Below are 19790 nucleotides of genomic sequence, written 5' to 3' on the forward strand. Positions count from 1 at the left end.
GGAGCCAAATACTTGCAAAGGACAAGCTAGAGGGAAATTCAGTAAGCAAAGCATTCAATAGGAGAGATGGAACTCAACCTCCACCAACAAACGTTGCCATGGAAGAGCCCTTAGGGTGAAGAGCATCTCTTAATCATCATGGTGGGCCCAGGACTCTAACACAGTGCTTAGCAGCATTCCATAAACACCTTCTCTGAATGAATAATTCTAATTCTACTATAAATTGGCTTCCAGAAATATATATACCTTATATAGCGGCTACAAGAAAATGACAGCCTTGTTCAAATAAGACTAAACCAAAGATATCTACAGCCCGTGGGACCTGCTGGAGTCTAGCTGTCCTAGGAGAATTCTACGATTTCCCAGAGTATTAAGATGAGGATGCAAAACCCTCCCAAACTCTTAAAAGTTTTAGAACCTCTGAAGGAGTCCAGGGGTGGGAGGTGAGGGGTGTCTGTGATGGGGAGACATTCCGATGGGCAAGCTGAAGTTTACTTTTTATAGGGGAAAGAAGAGAAGTCCCATAGGGCTGCCCGGCTTGAATAAACTGCCCTGAAGTGTTCCTGGGGTGTCATTAAATTGTCCTAGGGAACCAAGGGAAGGACTCAGAGGTTTGGGCTTGGAATCTCAAAAATGGCTTGGAGGTCAACTATACCAGAAATCCCCTATTCCAAAGAGCCTTTGACAACTCCAGGAAAATGTTTTCATGATTTCTGACTTCAAGGTCAAGAACCCAGGAATTATGTCAAAGTAGCATGAGCTTGATATTCAAATAAAAGGAAATGGAAGTACACTGGCCATAGGACCACAGGCTGGCCAGAACAAGAAACCGCCAGAAATCCCATTACTAATGGGCCTGTGGTAATATATATGTCATATGTTCTGTTTCTCTCATATCTGTTCTGAACCCTCAAAAATTCTGTTCCTTGAATGTGGGACTTGTGTCCAAACTCCTACTACCTTAATATACATCAATTTGGGAGACTTAAGAATAAGTACAATTATAGTAAATATAAAAACTGTTACATATTCTTCAATATGAAGGGAGTACAGTAGCACATGTATGTATTTACGTAGAGTCCCTTACTTATCTTGCTCAACACATTGACTGTATCTATTGTTTAGAACATTGAACAAAAAGAACTAGCCCTGAGTTTCAGTTCACTTACGAGGATAAAGGCTTTGGGGGAGCTATATACTGATGACATGTTTTTCCCCTCCTAGCCATGGGAAAATGTATTTCCGGAAACTGGCCCACTCAAAATAATATATAACTGTCTCTTCCACCATCCATCTCTACTAGATTCCCCACCCAGATAGCTACTGTCTGTATGACTAAAATGCCAACTGTCCTCACTTTATAACCATTCTGTCACTGACTTCTCAATGACCCAGAGAAGACTCCTTGCTTTCCTCGGCCTAATGATTTTCCATTTGGACTCCCACCTTCACCCTCAAAACACCCACACACTCACCCCAGGATTTCATGTTTATGGGGCGGTCATATGTCTGAGTGTGCCACCAAAGTTAGTGATCTTACCTTTTGGTTCCCACTTTAGGATTCTGAGGTATGTCAATTGTGTTCAGTACTGAATCATGCTTCACAGCCAGCCCTAAGTCTGCTATGGCACATGTTTCGCATTTTTTCACTAAGATATTCTTTGATTTTATATCTCGATGAGCAATAGCAGGTTTACCTATGAAGCATAAGAAAAGAATACACATTTTTTTCTTTTTTGTTGTTGTTGTTACCAAAGGCTGACTCTCCCTAAAAGGAATCACATTGAACACCTGGCTCAAAAGTCACCTCCAAAAACAGGTCTTCCCTGACCACACATTCCACATCCCCTGTCAGTCTCCACAGAGTACGCCATTTTGCCTTCTTCATAACCCTTATTACTCCCTAAACTATACTGTTCATTCACATGTGTGTTTGATTATCCGTCTCTTCCAGCTAGACTGTAAGCTCCCTAAGGGCAGTGCCTGTGTGTTATTCATCAGCCTTCAGCATGTCACTGATGCTTAGTACACTAGGTGGCACTTAGTAGCCACTAGTACATTTTTGTTGAATGAACAGGGAATGAATTAGCATTGCTACATCCACATAAGAACATAGCAAATATTCTCTTATAAAACAAGTCTAAAACTTCTACTACCTTAGACTAGCAGTTCTCAGAAGTGACCCCCAAATCCCTGGGAGTCTTTGATACTCTTTTCCAAATACATAGCTGTGGGATATTAACTTTTCTGCACATATTTCAACCAAAACATAAAGGAACAACTGAATGAAGAGCATGCATGAAAATCTATGCATTAAGTCAGACATTAAAGAGATTTGCAAAAATGTAAAAATGAAACCATATTTTCACTAGATTGGTTTTTGTATTATTGAAAAAATAAAAATTTTTGAAACTTGTTTAATAATTATTAAGTAAATTAATAAATACTTTAACATTTTTTTCAATTTTAGCTTTTAAAATAGTAAATATTAATAGAATGAAAATACACAAAAACCGCTGGGGTCCTCAATAATTTTTAAGAGTTTAAGGGATCATAAATCCAAATTTGGGAACCACTGCCCTGACTGAACTAATGACTTTCTAGAGCAAATTCACTATTAGCTCAATAAACAGAAAAGACAGTGGGAATCATTTGACCTTTAAGTAATTTACATGTAAATATTTTTTTCAAGATTATATTTCCATCTCCAATTATTTTAGCTATCAAAAGTAAATATTTTAAATTAGTTATATTCTCTGAACATAGAGCATTTGCCACCAAAGCACGATCTCCCAGATGTATGTGCTAAAATGGCAAAGTTGGAGCCACTAGGTGTAAAAATATTATTGTGGCTAATATGCAAAAAGTGTGTAGATGAGAGTTGGCTATATTATAATATCCTCAGCTTTATAAAGTATCTTAGTGTTTCTTTACATTTGGTAATTGTTTGTAATAAACTAAAATGCAATTAAACACTAAAACACAACTTGGTGTTTCTATCCTCATAAACAAGCATTTCATTTCACATAGTTCTGGCCATCCATCCTCCTCCACTAGAGGGGCTCAGCTTGACTGCCCTGAGCCAGGCAAGCACAGTAATGTGTGTTTTATTCAGCATTATTCTGAACAAAACTTAGAAAGAAAACACGTACCTTGTATACCAACGATCTCCATATGTAGGTGGGCCAGGCCACTAGCTATTGAAAGGGCCAGTTTGATCATGCCAGCCACGGTCACTATGTTTCTATTCAAATAGTCATATAAGGAACCCAGTTCATGATATTCAGAGACAAGCCAAAGTTGAGTCCAAGTTCCATTATCTAAATGTGAAAAAGTCATTTTATTGCTATAAATATATGTTGAGAAAGAAACCAAAAGCTTTTACCAAATGTCAGTATTTAAAGTAAAGCTGTACGGTTCACAAAGCAAAGCTAATTCCTTTAGTGAGGATGCCAATGGTCCAAATGAGCAAAGTAAAATTTCTCACTGTATCTCTGAAGATACTGATATACTAGAACCTGTTGCATGTATCCGCCAGACCTACAGGAAGCTGTGAGAGTGATTCTGATTAAGTGAACAACTCCTTTCTTCCGCTCTTTTTATACTGATAGCACCACATTATAGGAGAAGCTACTGACAGATGTACTTAGGCTCAGTGTCGTGCTAAAATTACTCTGAGCTTTCAAGAAAGATTGTTCCAGTACAAACCAGAAATGCAACAAATTTACACAAAGTGTTATTAATGTAATAAAGACTCTAAAATTCTAAGAACGTTCATGTTCTTCACCTTTCAAAATACGAAGGTGATGATTTTCCCCAAAAGTTAAGGTTAAGAGCCAAATACAGTTACTAGACATTTTCAAGTAATTTACTTCATTCAACCAAAAGCTAATCCAGCTTATAAAATATTTTTAGCAGAACAGAAATTAGCCTACAACTTCTTCAGGTATTAGAGTCCCTGGAGTTAGCTTTAGCTTTTGGAATAGTGTCTATAGCAGCTCTGAACAGTCCTGACCTGTTCTAACACTCAGAGAAAGGAAGCCATAATGAACATTTGCTAAGGACTTTTTCTATTAAATGCTTTATGTATAAGAGCTACTCCTAATCCAAATATTTACTTTTCAAATCCGGGTAGTGATAAAATTTCCCAGGAATACAAAAATCAACATAACATGATAAAGTTCAGTAATAAACCAACCATATATTGAACTAATCCTTATTCTGACTCTCTCCCGCTCAACACCAGTGGTTATCTTGCCCTCTCATAGCAACGTCTCTGTCAGACTGTTGACTAACCAATGGAACTATAAATACCACAAAAGATTTAGAAATGAGGATGAAAGCAATGTTGGAGATCATTTGAAACCATGCACAAAGCCACTGATAAGCCAGTGACAGAGGTAGACCAGTTAAACTGAAGAAGAGACAATCAAGGATGATCTCCCTTGGGCCTATTGTTTTATAATCAAATAAACAACATGATTAAATTAGCCTCACCAAAATGATCCATATCCCTAAAGTCATTACTGCTTTGACAACAATGCTAATTAATCTGATCAGTAGGTACACCTTAGCTCAATCTTAGGAAGGAAAAGGAAAAGTTCTTAGCTTACTAAGAAAGGTCTCATTTTCAGTCGTCTGAATATTTTTTCAAAGTACATAGAGTTAAGAATTTGGAAAGAACCTTTTGTGTTTATAGCTCATCTTTATCCAGATTATACCTGGGAAATCAGAAAACACATACCATCTGCAAACATAATTATGGCCAAAATGTACAATAATTCTAAGCCTCTCTTTTGTCATCTAGTTAGTAATAATCAAGCTTATGATAGATAAAAATAACCACAGATTTTAATTTCCATGGGCAATGGTGGGTCTCTGATATCCACAGGTGATTTGTTTTTTAGATAAAGGTTACAGTCTCTACCTCACCAAAGTTCTTCATGTGTATTGCTGATTCGAATTTTAAAAAATTGACTGGGTCATGTTTTGCTCATCATTGTGTCCTGTTTCCCTTTGTTATGGGAACTAATGTTCAATTAAGTAAGTAAAAGCCATGTAAAAAGAAGAAAGAAAGCGTAAGTAATCCGCAAATTATACCCAGTCCCTGCTTACTCAGGGATTTATACAATATTTTATGAAAATTGATTTCAATACCAAAACATTGATGCTCTGTCTTGCTCCACAAATCTCAAAAAGTCATACTATTTGAGGTTGTTGATGTTAAGTCTCAATATAATTTATACTCAAAGTACATTAATAGAAAATTTCACTAAAATGGATTTGCTTGCTGCCATTCTGGTAATGTTCATAGAGAATTTGAGTCTTGGAGTTGAAGCCTATTTATATAGATGAGAAGTACAGTCCTAGCAAAGGCAAATATTCAACTAGCATTCACTGGTATGCCTGTCCCAGTTAAAATATTGAAATATTTCTGTCCTCATTGGCAAACAGCTGCTATTCAAAATTCCAATGTCATTCCTTTGCCCTAGACACCCAAAGCAACCTCCCCCAACTCCCACTCCACCCCCACAAGATGCCTCTCCATCTCTTCACGAACCAGCAAGTAAGGGATAAAAACTAGCATGGCACAGTTCTCCCAGGACTCTGGACCAGCTGAAGCTTCTGTTCTGATTGGATGATTCCTGTGCCATACCAGTCACCAAATATTTTGAGTGTCAACCTGGCTATGGCATCATCATGATTTCATGTCACTCGTTTGCCCTGTCTTTATTGTATGGTTCTGTACATTTATCTGTGGAGAAGAGGAAAAGCATCTTCTATCCTCAATAAAGAAATTTAGACTTTTATGTATTTTATTAAAACAAATTATTTATGGTGATCTAACGATGGACATGACATGTTTACTTGCTGAACCCAATTAGATAGAAAATACCTTTGTTGTCAGCAGCAATGAAACCAAGTATGTTTTCATGTCGCAGCATAACCGTCTGATAAATTTCTGCCTCCCGAAACCAAGATCTTTCATCTCTGGAGGAGAAGATTTTTACAGCCACATCTTCCCCACACCATCTTCCATGCCAGACCTCACCAAATCTACCTTTTCCCACTATCTCCTGAAGTATGATTGTCCTTGCAATTGTTCTTTGAACCAACAGAGGTAGACCTAACCAAAGAAAAGATGGAATCGATGAGTACAAACAAGGAAGTATCAGGAAAGAATTATCATAATGATTATTATTTTCACACAAAAAGGCAAACATTGAAGCGCTTTCATAATTTTACCAATTTTGAAGAAATAAGAACCATTGTATCAAACTTTTAGGTCAAACCTTTCTCAAAAAAAACCCACTCCAAATTCTTCATATGAATTTCTCTTCTCACATTCCCAAATAAAGATTTCTTGAACATAGCCTGCTGCTACAGATATATGATTTTCAGAATTGCTGGAAATCTCCCTGATTTGCCCACGAAAGCCAGTCAGGTCACTCAATACACAAAAGTTAAAAAAAAAATGTCATCAGCCTCTAAAACAAAATGCATTGTTTCTAGTACAACTGGGGAAGCAGACGAATTCCTTGTGAATTTTTTCAAAAACCAAATTAAAGGGCTGCCTGGGTGTCTCAGTGGGTTGAGGCCTCTGCCTTCGGCTTGGGTCGTGATCCCGGAGTCCTGGGATTGAGCCCCGCATCGGGCTCTCTGCTCCACGGGGAGCCTGCTTCCTCCTCTCTCTCTCTGCCTGCCTCTCTGCCTACTTGTGATCTCTGTCAAATTAATAAATAAAATCTTTAAAAAAACCCAAAAATTAAAATAGCAAAGTGAAGAATCAGATTCAATAACCAAGTGAGATAATCATGTTAGCTAAAAAAAGCAAGGCATCGTCATAGAAAACACCAAATGGACATTCTTTGTGAAATAAAAAAAATTCAAAGAAAGTATATTCCAAGTGTATGTTAGAAGTTTAGATTCTTTGAACCAATAACCCCACCTCTAGAATTCTATCCTAAATATTTAATGCAAAATGCAGAAACATTATGTCAAAATATTTAATACCTTATTATTTACAGGAAATAGAAGGAAAAGTATTGGAAAATAGAAAAATTGTTAAACATAATGCTGTGATTAAGAGAACAGATAAATTTAAAGACCTCAGTTGCAATTTCAGCCGTGCCACATGGTAACCATGGGCAAGTATCAGAACTTCTCTGAGCTTCAACTTCCTCATCTAAAAAATAGGGGATATTAACAGTACCTATCTCATTGGGGTAACATAAGAATGAATTAGCATGTTAAGCACCTGGGACAGTATCTGGTATATTACATGCTCAGTAATGGTCAGCCCTTAATATTCTATCTTAGAACAGATTACTTACAGCAAATGATAATAATGCTGCTTATGAGGAGGTATTTCTTAATGACATGGGAAAATACTTTTTCTATAATGTTAAATAACACAGTAAATTCAACTCATCTAAATAAGTATACCTAGCTATTCAAAATATGCACAGGAAAAAGCCTGTAAAGGAAATTTGCCAAATGTTATGATGGTTCTGCCTATTTAGTGGAATCAGGATGAACTGTGATATTCTTCTTTCTAATATACATTTTCTTAATTTCCACAATAGGTACCTACCACTCTTATAATTAGAGAAAAATAGGTAAAGAGCTTACAGTCTAAGTTTACTCTGGGAAGTCATGTTTAGTTATTATCCATGTGCTCAGATGGTTTGGAAACTCTCATTGCTACAGCCCTCTAAGCTCTGCAGGGTTCGGCCTCTGCTCCTGAAATGAGCCATGGTTTATTCAGATGTTCTCCTCTTCCTAAGAACCACCCACTGTGGCTAAATAAACACAGACTATAAGGTTGTTATTATGGATCTCAACAATTAGTCATAGAGCCCCATCGCCAGGAAGTTCTGAGATTGTCTAGTTCAACTTTATCATTTTAGGGATGAGAAAATCGGGGCCCTACAGTAATCAAAGACTGACCCAGAAATGGGCTCTAGTGGGAGGCCAACCAAAGCTGAAATGCTGGTGTTCAGTCCAAACTCTTGCTCTTCCTCGAGGGAGACAAAACATAAGGGACAAGATCTTAATCTCACAAAACAAACTGAGGGTTGCTGGGGGACGTGGGGGTAGGGAGAGGGTGACTGGGTTATGGACATCGGGGAGGGTATGTGCTGTGGTGAGTGCTGTGAAATGTGTAAGCCTGATGATTCCCAGACCTGTATCCCTGGGGCAAATAATACATTATATGTTAATAAAAATAATTTAAAACAAAACAAAACAAAAAAAACTCTTGCTTTCACCATTCAGTGGATATGCCCGCAGTCTTCCCCTGTTGGGAAGACGTCCAGCAGCAAACTCTAAGTGCTATTTCTTCAGGCTATGGCCAAGTTTACTACTTGACCATGCAGGAAAAATTGTACTAACAATCATCAGGACAAATTACAATCTCAATCTCCCTCCTCCCTCCCTGATCTTGCACGCACACACTCACCAGAACACCACCATCAACAACCACTACCACCAGTAACTGACTAGAGAACTCGATTAGCCTCTGTTTTCAAACTGCAAATTGATCAAACACAGGACCGATGCCACAGACCAGGGACAGAGGAACACAACATCAACAAAGGTACTGAGCACAGCAATTAAGCTGAGACACTAAAACTCAGGGAAAGTTGCTTCGGTATCTTTCAAGGCAACAAATCCAAATAATCTAGTTCTTGTTTATACACTTAGAGATTTCATTTGAAGATACATAGACTTTGCATCTCCCTGTAGGATCATTTTACTTTTTAAAATTTTTTTTCTTTTTTCTTTTTTCACTTTTTACCAGCAGTTGTAGAAGCTGATGCCTGTCTAATGGGAAGGCATCTTTCAGTAATGTCACCACCCATCAGAAGTGTTATATTGGGACAGAAAAGCAACCATTCACTCAGTTTCTCAGAAGTCACCTGAGACGTGAGCCATTCTCAGAAACAGTCCAGCAGCAGATCTGTTCACTTGCCTTTCTTGCAGGTATTTTATCTCTTTGAAATGACCTGGTCAGGGATAAGCCTCACAATTTTTGTTTTTCAACATCTAACAAAATTGCCTTTGCCTAAATTTTGCTGGCCAATTAAGAGAACCAAAGGGGAAGCAGAAGCACCTGATTTCCTCCCAATGAACGAGCTTTCATGATGGAAAACTTGTTGCCGCTAGACCCATTCTCTCCGATTACCAAAGGCATTGTTGTCATCAGGTACTTTTAGCCAGTGCTCACTGCGCTAAATGGATATAGCTGACTCTAAGAAAAAGTGTCTAAAACTCTTTCAAACTGGTCAATAAAATCATCTGTGCTTGGGTACATGTACGGCTTTCTTTTTAAGAAAGATCTTAGAATAATCTAAAGATGAGAGTTCAGCAGTCAATAAGCCCAGATTTAGGTTTAAAGATGCACAAAAACACCAAAATATCTTAAGGTTAATTTTTTAAATTTCATGTCTTGGCTCATGACTACTTTCTTTCTTTTTTTTTTTTTTTAAAGATTTTATTTATTTATTTGACAGAGCGAGATCACAAGTAGGCAGAGAGGCAGGCAGAGAGAGAGGAGGAAGCAGGCTCCCTGCCAAGCAGAGAGCCCGATGCGGGACTCGATCCCAGGACCCTGAGATCATGACCTGAGCTGAAGGCAGAGGCTTAACCCACTGAGCCACCCAGGCGCCCATCATGACTACTTTCTTAAACTAAATATCCATTCTCCAGTTATAAAGCCTCTATTATTTTTATTTGAGAGGGAAATTCTTAGTCATCTTAAATATATTCAAGGAGGAGCTACTTAACATCTTCAGATGAACTGAAATGCTTGGGGGGAATATTAAATAGTTATTTAATCTTGAAATTTTTCAAGAAATTATATGAGGTTTCAAGGAATTGGGCACAAATCAGAGCGCTCTCTGCTCATATTTTGTGCCTAGAATGCCACAAGTGTCCAGGAAATTAGCCCCCGGTGGGTCCCAGGATGTAACAGTCAAGGAAGGATGAGTACTGAATCTGAACAGCTTTACTTTTAAAGGAAGAACATCAGTTTTCTATGCAATAATTTAATTTGGATTTTAGTTTTATAAACTTTGCAGTCTGGAGACAATTTTTTCTGGGATGCCTCCTTTGAAAACATGCCACCTAATTTGTGCAGTGATGGCACACACATTGAGACCTTGGTCCATGACATAGCAGGGGAACTTGCCCCCCAAAACAACAAACTCTCTGGACTCTGTGGATGGCCTGATTAGGCCTCTCTTTCCTGGATTCTTAGGGGACTCTAAAGCTACTTCCTGTTAAATACAGACACTCATACAGATGCTACTGTCCCTCCAGCATCTGCCCTTGTTCACTGTGCCTGCCTGGATGCACGTAAAGGCCGTGGGCTGGGGAGTTTCTCGAAGTCTGTTTGAGGTAATCATCCTAAATGATCCTTCCAAAGCAAGAGGGGGCCCGGGGGCTCCTAAAGTGACCCACATAGGCTTACCCTAGTTCACATTTCAGTACTGCACACTGGTAGGATTTCTGGACATATACATGAGGAAAGGTCATTTTAGAAAGTTTACTATTACAGAGAAATCTGCTTGGTCGCCAGAAACCCAAAATGGCCTCATATGGTTTGTGTGATGAAAAAGGCTCATTTAGGCCATAAAACAGCCTGGTCTTTTGAACTGCTTCACCAGGGGTTGGGGAGTTCCATTAAAGAGGAATAGACTTACCATACTACCTTAGCAAAAGTCAGCGCAGGAGGGCTGCGCTACTCCCTATCACCTCTGTTTCTGTGCTTTAAGAATACATTCTTGATTTTAATTTTAGGTCAGCTCCCCGTTGACTTCACACACACACACATCCCAGGGGGTGCTTCGGATTCTAAAGACTTCCATTACCACAAGCAAAGACACTCTAAGAATACCACTTCACTCAACTAATACCCTCCTCAGAACTCAGCTCCTCAAATACAGTAACTTTTGTGCCCATGAAACATTACAAAGAGAGCAACAATGATTATTACTAACCATAATGGTGGGGGGCGGAGGGAGAGAAGAGAAACTCTTTATCGATTCAGAAGTACATTCTGAAAGAATATAAAAATGAGAATCTGAATACCTAAGGACAGAAAAGGCAACTGAGAGGACTTAATTCTTTCGGCCACAGCTGATGACCCTCTTCATCAAATCCAAAAACAAGTTTTAATATCAGAACTTACCCGTACCACATCAAGCATTCTAAATGACCCAGTTTAAAATATTGGGGCCCTTTTTGTTAGAAATTGTTTTTATTTCTTTTTTAAATAAGAGTTTTCTTACTACAAAATGGACAACAGGCACATACCAGAGCCAGATCCAGAGGCAGTCACATCATAAATCAGATCTTTGAGAGTTTTTCCAGCATTTACCAGATTGCACTCGGAGAGGGGTTCCTCCACATTTTGTCTCTTTTTCTTCCTGTTTGTGCACGGTCGACCTTGGCATGCCCAGATGGTCAGAACTGTGGCCAAGGACAGGAGGCAGACTGGCACAGTAATGACAACGGTCAACTCCATGGGTCCAAGTTTGGGGGCATTTGGAGATGCTTCAGTTAAAAAAAAAAAAAAAAAGAACATGACCATACATCAACCCATTTAAGGTACTCTGGAAATTGGAAATGTGATCACCAAAATCTCACATCTTTGATGTGGAACTACACCCTATGCACTTAGGTGAGTTGGTAAAGATTCTCTGGGGGATAAGCAAAGATGGGGAAAGGGAGTTGAAGTCAGGATGCACCCAGAATAATTATGCCAGGTGAAGATAGGAGCCAGAATGAGGATCATAGAAAGCACTAGTGCGTGGGATCCTTTTTAAATCCTCCAAGGTATATGACATTTTCCCTCTATCTTCTTCCCATTTTTCAGCAGTCCATCCTGAGAGCACATTCATTCATTCACGCCACAAATAATTACTGAGCTCCGGCAATATGTCACCACTATTCCAGGTGCTGGAGATACAGTGGTGATGACAGCCAAATCCTTGCTCTCGTGGTGCTTATGTTCTCATACACCCACTAAACAGATGGATATGTGATACCCAAGCAGGAGGCCCTCAGCGTTATGATGAAGCAGAGGGGAAAGCGCAGGATGCCGGGGTGCCCCTTAAGACAGAGTGCTCCCAAAGGCTACTCTGGGAGGGAGCAGGGAGAACAGCAGGAAGAGCCCAAGGAGGTATGCTCTGGGCAACACGAAAGCAAGTGTACACCCCAAGATGAGACCCACTCGGGCTGCTCAGGAACAATCCCTGCTTAGAATGCAGTAAGCGAGGAGAAAGGCAGAAGACAGTAGGAGGCAACCAAGGGAAAGAGCATGTGGGGTATGGTAGGCTAAGTGAAGGACTGTGTCTTCTATTCCAAGCAGATGCTGTCTCAGGACTTGGAGCAGGCGGACTAACCAATCTCACTTCCATTCTGCAGGGCTGCAGAGGGGCAAAGGAGTAAAAGTGAAGAGACCCATGAGATCATCCAGGCAGGAGGGGACAGGATGGTCTTGGCTGAACTCAATCTGAAATAGGAACACTTCCTTCTCAGTCCCCATTCATTCTCTACACCCCTTTACTGTTTTGTTTTCATTCCTGGGTTGTATCACTGTCTGACACATCATAAATTCATGTATTTATTTATCTATTATTGGATTCCCTCCAAAGAAGGTGTGCTTGGTGAGAGAAAGAACTTTGCCTGTTTTTCACAACTATATCCCCAGTGTTTACAACCGGAGATGATTAATAGTTCTTGAATAGCAGAACCACTAAAAATTCTACTAGTTTTGTTCTTAATAGGTAAGGGATAAGATTTTTAGTTTTGGAAAAATAAACCTAATAATTGAAACCAAGTAACATAAGGATATAATTTGTGACTCTAATATTAAAACACAGATAGCCACTTTTTTTCCAAAGCTCTCCTTGCACCTGAGAAATCGTTTTAAGTTAGGGAAAATAGTGATCCATGAAAAATCTACGATGGCAGATATTTTCTGTATTTTTCAAAGAAATTATTTTGACACTTGAAATGAGCACATAGTTCATTTTTCCTTCGTTCACTAAACATCCTCAGCATCAATTTAATTTTATCCCCATATCCTATCATTAGGGATCATGATTTTTTGCTTTTAATAAACCCTAGGAAGTATTTGATAGGATATAGGAACAGAACTCTGGCGTCTCAGCTTCTCAGACATCAAGGAGAAATAGAAGAACGCAGGCTTTGGAGAAAGAGAAGCAAAAGTAAGCAGACATTTTCTCCATTTGTGGCTATAATGCCTTGAGCACACTACACCCTTCCTGAGCTGACGAGGCATACCCAGAGAGAGGGTTGCAGACGTGCACGGAAAGCAACAGCACAACAACTACCCCTTAGAATCTAAACAAAGGACGGTGATAATGGACCTTGTGAATTAAGCCATTCCTCAGACTTCCTTCTTTTCAATGACAATCCTTAAGAGTTCCTTAGATTAAATGCATTTACATTTGACTTACAATATGTCAACCGGAATATATAAGTATAAAGGCAAAACAAATATTTAATTCTCAAGGAAAAGGAATCGAATTCTTCAAAAACGTGTTCATATGAGTATCACTATAATCCTAAAAATAGTTGTTGTTTTTTTAAACCGATAAATAAAAGAATTAAAGCTGTTAAGAGAACTCTGGAAACAAACATTATCCATGCTCTTCTACTTTGCCCTGGGAATTCTGGCAGATCACCAACTTTCCTTCTCCAGAGTGTTTCAGGATTCCTCTAAAGTCATCAGGAGGTGTCCAGGTGCATATGAGAAGAGCTTGGCCTTGAATGTTCTCATGACAAGGTGCTAAAAGAGTTCTTTGACTTGACTTCGCTTTAGAAATCATTAACCACAGTACCTGCAACTTCTACCATTTGCTATTATAAAAGGGTTTTATTATTCATTTCACAATGATCTTTCAAACACACATTTCAAGTTGTATCTATATCTCTAGGTCCTCACGATGGTATTCTAGGAATTCTATGAAAGCCACAGAAAGCACTTAATCTTTTGCAACCTACATAAACATCTCACTTAAATATGTTTTTTTTTTTTAAGATTTTATTCACTTGACAGAGAGAGATCACAAGTGGGCAGAGAGGCAAGAAGAGAGAGACAGAGGAGGAAGCAGGCTCCCCGCAGAGCAGAGATCCCGATGTGGGACTTGATCCCAGGACCCCGAGATCATGACCTGAGCCGAAGGCAGAGGCTCAACCCACTGAGCCACCCAGGTGCCCCACACTTAAATATGTTTTTAAAACAAAAATAAAATTTAAAAAACAAAATTCCACTATTAGATCCATTTATATGGCTATATCTTATTTCAATATATGTTATCAGGAGCTACCAATATAAACATTAGAGTTAAAAAGCTTATTGATTGTCTTCATTTTAGTAGCTCTATTAAGCAGAGCTCAGATCATCACTATGGCAACCAATAAAGAGGCAAAAGGTCAGTAACCCTGAAAATAGAATATTCTCTATAAAATTGTACTGCTCTAGTGAAGGTTATTGCTCTCAGAGATATTTATTACAGATGAGCAATTTTTCTACTTTTGTGAACAAATTTACTGATGGGAGTTAGTAATAAAAAAAAGATTACTCAGCTAGAAAAAGGCTAGCAACAACATCCAGAAAGAGCTCCTTAAACACTGAGCAATTTTTAAAGCAAACATTTGTAAAACTATCTTCTAAACCAAATGTTGATTGTAATCTCTATAAGAGATAAACGAAGAAAAACTGTAGTCTCCACCCAATGAGTCATAGCAAAGGAGATAGCAATGCAGCTAAGAATACATTTTAATAAGTTACCTTTGATGAATGTATTATTTTTTCTAGCAGGTTTTACATTCTCCATCATAGAACTCTCATTATTCAATAATTTTCAATCTGAGATTGCCTGTGCCAAATGAAATGCACCCTCCATATTATTAGCCGCTCCATGGGAGAATGTGTTAATCCCAAAAGTGAGGTCTGGGGAATGCTGCATTGTTCATTCATGTAATTTCACTCTCCAGCAATTAAACAAAATAGATGGGGGGAGGGGGCAGAGAAAAGCTCTAGGTGAGAGCCTAGGTCACAAGGATCTCTCCTATATAAGCTCATCGAACCAAAACAACACAAGGAAAGGAAGTATTAACGAGGCAGGGAGAAGGACACATTGACCCAAATGGGGTGGAAGATTCTGGACAGCTGAAGAGAGTCATGTGAAAGGCAGACAAATGTAAGAAAGTAAGATAAGACAAAACAATAAGAACCAAAAAGGAAAAAAGGGAGGAAGGAAGGAAGAAGGGAGGGAGGGAGAAAGGAGTAAATTTTTTTAAAAAACGTTTTGTGTGTGTGTGTGAACTTTGCAACTTCCACTAGAGACCTAAGTAGAACTGTTGATGGTGAAAGTCAATGATCATTGCCACTGCTCAAATTTCAGAACGATTTTCAATGCCTCAACTTCTTCTAGGATAGCGCCTCCTTGCCACTCCCTACTTTCAGCTTTAGGGAAGCAATCCTGAAGATGAAAAGAAAAAGGTAATACGGCCATGACCCCCATGTTTCCTCCCCTGCTGACCTCTTCTCTTTCCTCATTAAAAATCATTTTTATAATTACTGATGTTTGCAAGATGTATATGACCTTTAAATTAATTAATTTATATCACCTTAGTTTATGCTATTAGTAGGATGACAGAACTAAGTGGAGCTCTGGACTAGATCAATAGCTTCAAATAGCCCATATTGATTATTGGTATGGAAATCTTGAAACTGTCTATGTTCCATGTAAAGACACATTTCATTATATTTAAGCACCTTTCAACTGATTACAAACTAAGACATTACAATGGAGTCAGGAATAGCAACTCTGAGAAGGGACATCTGGGTGGCTCAGTCGGTTAAGCATCCAGTTCTTGGTTTCAGCTCAGGTCATGGTCTCAGAGTTGTGAGATGGACTCCCCTGTCAGGATCTGTGCTGGGTATGGAGCCTGCTTAAGATTCTTCCTCTCCCTCTCCCTCTGCCCCTCCTTCCCATCTCTCTCTTAAAAAAATTAAAAAAAAAAGAAAGAAAAGAAAAAAGAAACTCTTTGAGCAGAGAATGACTAAAGACTTATGCACTGGCCAGACAGCTGGTGAAAAACAAATCCAAAGAAAACAGAGGTCTCCATCCAAAATGATTTTTTACAAAACTTTGCAGGGTTAGTGCTTCCTTCCCAAAGCTGTTATAGGAAATAACCTATAGAAATTGAAGAGGATCCAAAACACCCCTAAAGAAACCACGGACTAATTTAATATTAAAACCACTCACATTCCTTTTATTAAAAGTTTTGCCCCAAGTGAAAAGATACCACCTTGCAAGATTGTAACCATGAATGTATAAATATCAAGTCTTCAACTGCCTCCCCTCCACTTCTCCCCATAAGAGGAAGCATTTCTTTTTCCAGTTTGGAGCATGTTCTCAGGTAGTAAGCCAATGGAAACAGACAATGCTGCTTGAGATGCCTTTTGAAGAGTGTGCTTCTGCATGTCGAAGAAATGCCACCAGGGTCAAATGAATGCGGTGATCCATCCACCTACCCAATAAACCCTCTATGACACAGGCTGTGACATTAATGAAAGGGTCTTTGTTTAGTTTAGTTCATGGGGTTCTGGGGGAAATTGTGGAAGTAATACCTGCAGCTGAAACAAGAGAATACATTGCCTCTAAGATGTTCAAAGCTACCTTGTTAATTAGCTCAACAGGAATAATATCTTTTGCCAAAAAGAGAAAGACATGTAAAGCACTGAGAAGTCTCCCAAGTCTTCATGATGAACCTCTTTGAACCTGCCATTTCAAATCATCCTTAAATGTGGATACCATCATTTCAAACATCTGCTTGATGGTAATGAAAAGACATTTTGAATTGGTTTCTTGCTGCTCTACTGAAAGACTGGATCCAAATGGATTGCTTTGTGTAACGCTGCACTGAGAACAACTCTCTAGGGCAGATGCCCGAAAATGAGGCACAGTCCACATCCTTATGGAACTTAAATTCTACTAAGGAATATATGATCCGCCTAGGGAGAAATTCCAAAACAATTTCTACAGTAAAAATATGAAGACAACTTTACATAAGAGCAAGGCAAGTGGGACATAAGAGAAAGATCATGATGAAGAATTCCATTCATGATCAGTCCAATATAAAACACACGGAACTGCACTTACACGTGGGAAGTGAATGGGTCTCTGTTGCTAAGTCAAAGATACTGGTTTTATTTGTCTAACACTCTTACATTATTCCACATTCACGAATTGCAGGCAGCTCCCCACTCTCTGGAGCTTTTCATAGCTTCCTACTTCTTCACAGTGACCCTTATAAATGTCATCAGGAATAATCCAATGAGAAGTGAATTCAGTTAGATCCCTCCAACTTACTCCAATACAAGGAACAGCAAATGGCCACCCTTCTCCATGGATTAAGAATAATCATGTTAAACAGGTTATTTATGATCAACAGGAACCTCAAGGACAGAACAAGGGGAGAATATAATCTAATCTGGAGATTCAGCAGAGCAATGAAGGTGACAGAAATAACGTGAGAAGTATTTCTGCCTTTTAACTGAATCCAATGAGCTATCGATGGGGCCATTCCATTGTTCAGTGCTCAGTCTACGTATGGCTGTTTCCATCCACCATCTTCCCCTGGAATTATTTCATGATTTTATGGCATGCTGACCACACCAAACATAAACATATTTCCTGGAAGTTCTCTTTGTGTTGCTGGGCTTCCGGGAATATGTGAGGAACACTTGGTATCTTCACATCTTCTCTTGTCCACTTTTGTCTGAATTTAGAATAAAATTGTTTTAATATGTTAAGGAATTAGGAATGTGAAGTTGAAGAATATCAACTTTGGCATGTGGTCTGTGGAACTTCGACTTCAGGGGAGATAAGATTAATAAAATGTAAGAAGGAGGGGCCCCTGGGTGGCTCAATGGGTTAAGCCTCTGCCTTCGGCTCAGGTCATGATCTCAGGGTCCTGGGATCAAGCCCCACAACTAATAAAATGTAAGAAGGAGGATTTAAATCAACTCCAAAGTTGTTCTTTACTTCAGTGCATGCACCCAGAGATTAGTTTATTATCTGTCATCAAAACACATATGATATGATATAATACATATTTGTATAGAAATTAGGTAGTAATTACTCAAAGAATATTTCAGTGTTGTTGCTTTTTTTTTTTCTTAAGCCAACCTTTTACATGGAAAAAATGAAAGACCCTTGGAAGTAGCACCAGTCTCTCCTATCACTGTTTCCCCTCTCATAACAAAGCCTTGTTCAGGGAAGCCATTTAAAAACATTGACCACGGGGCACCGGGGTGGCTCAGTTGGTTAAGCCGCTGCCTTTGGCTTGGGTCATGATCCCTGGGTCCCGGGCTTGAGTCCAACATCAGGATCCTTTCTCAGCAGGAACCCTACTTCTCCCTCTGCCTCTGCCTGCCCCTCTGCCTGCTTGTGCTCTCTCTCTCTCTCTCTGACAAATAGATTTAAAAACAAATAAACAAACAAAAACACCAAAACATTGACCAAGAGAAAGAAGTTACACTTCTCTGTCCTGAAATTCCTGCTACTATAAATTCTCCCACAGCAAACATACTCACACAAAGCAGGATTTTCACTTGGAAAAAAGACTGATGTGAGGCCATCCTATTTTGACCCAACCCAATGTCCCGTACAGGATAATCACCCAAAAAGTATTTCAGCAAACAGGTAATAGTATTTACATAACTGAGAGAGTAGAGGCTCACATTGTGTGAAATCCTCAATTTAGAACTGGTTTTAAATTTTACTTCCAATTTCCCATTACATCCCTCTGAACAAAATTTCGTAATTGAAATCAGTGTGCTTCTTTCCCGAAATAGGAAATGCTTCCTATATTAGACTTTAAGGCACATTTTTGACTTCTTTCTATGCTTATATTTCATAGCATTTTCTCAAATATAAAAATCATAGCACCTTGCAGTTTACGGAGGGGAAAAAAAAGAGCCCTGTCTGGCACACCTGTCAGGTGTGCACTGAATCCTCAGAGGATAAGCTATAAATGGATTTGCTCCTGTGATGGCAGAACAATTCCACAAGGGGTCCCGTGAGTATTTCTCAGCAGGTAGATGTCACCTTACACTGACTGGAGCAATGAATTGGTTTAAAATAGAAAACCATAAGAAAGTTTGAAAACAACAATGAATTTTTTAAAGGATTGTAGATCACAAGACGTTTAAAGTCCCAAAAGAATAATACGATCAGAGTCTGCAATTTTTCTAATTATATCATCCTTTGAAATTATTAATTTTTGATAAATCTAATTGTAATGTTTTGGCAGTTTATCTTCCTTCAGATGTAATCCTTCAGTTTGGTTTAAATGAAAGTCTAATTTAGACATGTACCTAATCAATATGCATTGTTTACCTACCCTGACTGATATAAATAATCACTTTCCCTTTTTTTCTTTACACAACTGAGAACAGAACAGGAAGGTGGAAATTGTACTGAGGTTAATAAAGCACCCAATAATTTCATGTTGTGCATGTCTTTTCTTTACTAAAACCAATTATTTGGAAAGCACAAAATATAATAGCATTATTAAAATAGCGTATGAAATCTGAAAGGAAATTATTAGTACATTTACCTTTTCAAGCGCTGTATGTTTTGATAGCAAAATGGGAACAAAGATACCTGGAACTTGGATGTTTTTGTTGAATAGCCGATTTCCATATGAAAGGTGGTAATTAGTGCAAGCCTGAACTAAAT

General features: G+C 38.7%; 1 protein-coding gene across 3 annotated transcripts in view; it reads right to left on the reverse strand.

Annotated features, from left to right (window-relative positions):
* ACVR1C (activin A receptor type 1C) overlaps nt 1-19790 on the reverse strand; it is a 109232-nt gene that overhangs the window by 8471 nt on the left and 80971 nt on the right. For 2 of the 3 annotated variants that reach the window (XM_047721806.1, XM_047721804.1), the window contains exons 3-6: nt 11320-11559; nt 5897-6127; nt 3153-3320; nt 1541-1697 (exon numbers count right to left, since the gene is read on the reverse strand). In XM_047721806.1, coding sequence (XP_047577762.1) covers nt 1541-1697; nt 3153-3320; nt 5897-6127; nt 11320-11559 — 796 coding nt within the window. The remainder of the gene's footprint in view (nt 1-1540; nt 1698-3152; nt 3321-5896; nt 6128-11319; nt 11560-19790) is intronic. The other variant, XM_047721807.1, reaches the window with a different exon arrangement.

Source organism: Lutra lutra, chromosome 3 (genome assembly GCF_902655055.1).
Source record: "Lutra lutra chromosome 3, mLutLut1.2, whole genome shotgun sequence".
Classification (NCBI taxonomy): Eukaryota; Metazoa; Chordata; class Mammalia; order Carnivora; family Mustelidae; genus Lutra; species Lutra lutra.